This window comes from Octopus bimaculoides, chromosome 13, assembly GCF_001194135.2.
Source record: "Octopus bimaculoides isolate UCB-OBI-ISO-001 chromosome 13, ASM119413v2, whole genome shotgun sequence".
Lineage (NCBI taxonomy): Eukaryota > Metazoa > Mollusca > Cephalopoda > Octopoda > Octopodidae > Octopus > Octopus bimaculoides.
This window is the reverse complement of record NC_068993.1, coordinates 45,067,349-45,071,586: the sequence shown is the minus strand read 5'-3', so window position 1 is coordinate 45,071,586 and position 4,238 is coordinate 45,067,349. Positions and strand designations below refer to the sequence as shown.

Genomic DNA, 4,238 nt, shown 5'->3' with positions numbered 1-4,238 from the left:
TATATATATATATATATATATATATATATATATATATATATATATATATATATATGTATGTATATATATATGATATACATGTGTATATATATATATATATACATACATACATACATATGCGCATATGCACACATATATGTATGTAAATATATTTATACACATACACATATATATACATGTATATACAGATGTGTGTGTAATACATACACACACACACACCTACTCTCTCTCCTAACCACAAGAATCTTTTATCGCAGTGACACAACCCAAACTACCAACATCTGTCAAACACTTATCGCATGAATACAACAGTAGTGGTGACGGTTATGGTGATGGTGGTGAGTTTTGTTTTGTTGATTGTGGACTCTTTTACGTAGATTGCATGATAACGAGGTGATGTAAGTTAGGGGAATTTTATGCTAAACAAAGTAGAGAGCGCTTGCAGGAAAAGGAGAGAGAGAGAGAAACTGAATGAGGGAGATACACACACAAACCAAAAAAACGCACACGCAACCCCCACACGTACGAACGTACGTATGTATGTATGTATGTGAGTGTTTGTTTAGTGAAATCAAATGATGTAACCGTATTGTTGTACAATATATTCCTCACTTCACCCTGGCGTGTTATTTTTCTTTCCTGTTTTCCCGTCTGATATGAGGAAAACATAGTTATTGTTTTTTTCCTTCAGTAATGATAATTTTAGAGCATTATCATTGTAGGGGTAAAGATTCAAGTTCAGTTAAAGTTATATATTTTGTATTGCATATAAAGGGGGTTTACTAGCTCTTTCTTTTGTCCTCATGTGTAGGTGCATGTTTAAATTTATGTATACCTCAGCTGGGAGGTGCAATGGCCCAGTGGTTAGTCATAGGATTGCGGTTTCGATTCCCAGACCGGGCGTTGTGAGTGTTTATTGAGCGAAAACACCTAAAGCTCCGCGAGGCTCCGGCAGGGGATGGTGGCGAACCCTGCTGTACTCTCTCACCACAACTTTCTCTCACTCTTACTTCCTGTTTCTGTTGTGCCTGTAATTCAAAGGATACACGTGTCTGTGGAGTGCTCAGCCACTTGTACGTTAATTTCACGAGCAGATCAACTAGAACCCTCGACGTCGTAAGCGACGGAATGCCAACACACATACCTCAGCTAGTATTTGGGTATTTTGAAAATACTTCACAGAGTGACAACCATAACCTGCATAGTTACGGGTTGCCCTGACAAGGCATAGCATGAACCAACAGTGCTGGAATTGTCGATCAATGGTCAGGATGATCAAGCTCTCTCAAGAGAGTAACTAAACGCATCCATAAGGGTGGTTTCCATAGTTGTGTAATCAGCTAATCAAAGGTTCACTATGATTCAAGCTCCTATTCAAATTCATGATAATGGAATTGGATGGCAACAGAGAGTCGTGGGAATCCAGGAAAGTATCTTGACCAAAGAGAGAAGGCAGTTAATTTAAGTCAGAGTTACAGAACATGTGTGTGGTTCAGAAGCTCGTTTTGCAACCCCATGGTTTCTGGTTCAGTCCCTCTGTGCAGTACCTTAAGCAAATTTCTTCTATGATAGTTTCAAGTTACCAATACCTTGAGTAGATTTGATAGATGGGAGATGTGTGGAAGCTTGTCATGTGTGTGGGTGTGGTATGCATGTGTGTGTGTGTTTTTGTGTTTGTTACCCCTATCCCACCATTTGACAACCAGCATTGGTTGTTTACATTCCTGTAACTTAACAGTTCGATAAAAGACTGATAGAATAAGTACCAGACTTTAAAAACTAACTACTGGGATGGATTTGTTTGCCTAAAACCCTCTGAGGTGATGATGCAGCTTGGTTGCAGTCCAATGACTGAAACAAGTAAAAGATAAAAGAAAAACTAGCAGGTTATAGTGGAAATGAAGTTAGAAACTGGCTTCGAATGCTGTTAAAACAAAACATTAATAAGAACAGTATATTATCAAGGTATGATGGACCTGTAACAAAAGGTAGGTTCCTTTATGTTTTGGAAAATAATTTGTTTCAATAAAAGGAAAGGTGTTATTGCAATTCAAATAATGTAAACATTCAGATGAAACAGTACAATATGACATGTACAGTAAATCTTTGTTAGAAACTCAACATTTGGGCTAATTTTTATGTATCAAGTACATATTCAGGTGCCTTGGTGTGTCTCTTTCTTTGATTATTCCAGGTTGAATATGCAGCTGTGGAAATAGCTATTAGGAGAGTACGCCAACTTGATCTAGGATACTCTGAATATGGTGAAAGTGGAGATATCAACGTGACTTTATTGGTTGTGTACACAGAAAGTCTAGACAAGCCACCAAACTATCATGTGAACAACAAGTATTCATTGGATAACAATTGGGTTTGCACATATGATCGAATTGTGATTTCTATGTGGCAAAATGCAGGATCAAACCCAATGCTATAGACCAAATGCAAAGTGTCACCCTCAAAAATTGATAGTCTTTTCTTGTTTACTTCTATCTTCTGTCATCTAACTTTCTAGGTCAGTAGCTTAGTAAGGTGGTGGAGAGGTGAAAATGGTAGTGGATCCTCCCCCAAGTGACACTTTTATGGGCTGGCACTTTCAAGTATGATGTATAAGCTTGTATAACACTTGTGGGGCCCGGGAAAGGGTGAAGCAAACTGAAGGGGTGCTCTGAGTGGCACACTCTCTAGCTGCATTACTGTTCTAGGTCTTACAAAATCTCTATCAAGACTAAATATTTATGTTTTAAACTGTGGCTGGTCAAGAGAAATTGATCTTTTTCTTGCAATCACATGTAAACCATATGAGTCTAAAATTGTTTTGGAGTTTGAGATGCATCAGAAACCATAGCACCAACCAGAGATTTCTAGAAAATTCAATTTGAAGTTGTCAGGAGATGATTTGTTGAAAGACATTTGAAAGAAAGATGTACTTTGGAAAAATCAAAATCCTAGTTTATTCAGTTAAATTCCAGAAGAGAAAGTTTTCAATATGCACATATTTTTTTTTTTAAATCTTTTTACTTGTTTCAGTCATTTGACCATGGCCATGCTAGGGCATCACCTTGAAGGGATCATATGTGTGAAGTTGGGTTTTCCATAAGCTTTAATGCACTAAAAACTTTACTACCCCAATATGTGCTGTTGAAATTGAACAGCATTTGCTATTTCTGTGCATCATTTATGCTTTCAAAAACAGTATATAATATTTATGTCTCTTAAAGGTGGTGAGCTGGCAGAATCGTTAGCATGCTGGGCAAAATGCTTAGTGGCATTTAATCTGTCTTTGTGTTTTGAGTTCAAACTCTGCCAAGGTCAACTTTGCCTTTCATCCTTTCAGGGCCAATAAAATAGTACCAGTTGAGCATCGGGGTCGATGTAATCGACTTACCAGCCCCATTCACACGCACACAGACACACATGTAATTGTTAGCCTTGTACTAAAATTTGAAACTAATAATTATATCTGTTGTGAAAATGGCCAGCTGATAGAATCATTAGCATGCCAGACAGAATGCTTAGCAGCATTTTGTCTCTCTTCACATTCTGAGTTCAAATTCCACGGGGTCAATATAGTAAGTACCAGTTGAGCACTGGGGTCGATGTAACCCCTACTACGTAATTGCTGGCCTTGTGTCAAAATTTGAAACCAGTATCTGGGTCTGTTGTCTACAAATCCAAATTGTTATAGTTTTTTTTTTCCTCTCTTCCTTCACAGTAATCTCTCTCTGAATAATTCAACAACTTTAAAATGTTTTATAAAGTAGCCAAGTACATTTGATAACATATCAAATATGATTTAATAATTATGTCAAGGGGCATGTTATTTGTGTCAATGTACTACATATAACAGAATGCAAAGTTTGTTTATTTCATATAATTAAGCACAGTGAACATTCAGTTTTCTGGGTGGCTAGGGTACCATACAATAAGCAGAGAGAGATCAACAGTTCAACAGTTTGAATTGTGTTTCTCTGGTACTAGATCAAGGCCCAGTCTACAGTCTATTTAGTTATACACTGGTACCACAGTGTAGGATGCTGCTGCTATAAAACTGATAACTGGAGGTGCAATGGCCCAGTGGTTAGGGCAGCGGACTCGTGGTCGTAGGATCGTGGTTTCGATTCCCAGACCAGGCGTTGTGAGTGTTTATTGAGCGAAAACACCTAATGCTCTACGAGGCTCCGGCAGTGGGTGGTGGCGAACCCTGCTGTTCTCTTTCACCACAACTTTCTCTCACT

At 38.0% G+C, this 4,238-nt stretch overlaps 2 protein-coding genes across 2 annotated transcripts in view; one reads left to right on the top strand and one right to left on the bottom strand.

The window, feature by feature from the left end:
- Window positions 1-4,238, bottom strand: part of LOC106880725 (fatty acid hydroxylase domain-containing protein 2) — a 58,239-nt gene that overhangs the window by 45,818 nt on the left and 8,183 nt on the right. The gene's annotated exons all lie outside the window — the stretch shown is intronic.
- LOC106880712 (fucose-1-phosphate guanylyltransferase) overlaps window positions 746-4,238 on the top strand; it is a 15,887-nt gene continuing 12,394 nt past the window's right edge. The window contains exon 1 of the mRNA XM_014930799.2: window positions 746-1,988. Coding sequence (XP_014786285.1) covers window positions 1,922-1,988 — 67 coding nt within the window. The 5' untranslated portion in view covers window positions 746-1,921. The remainder of the gene's footprint in view (window positions 1,989-4,238) is intronic.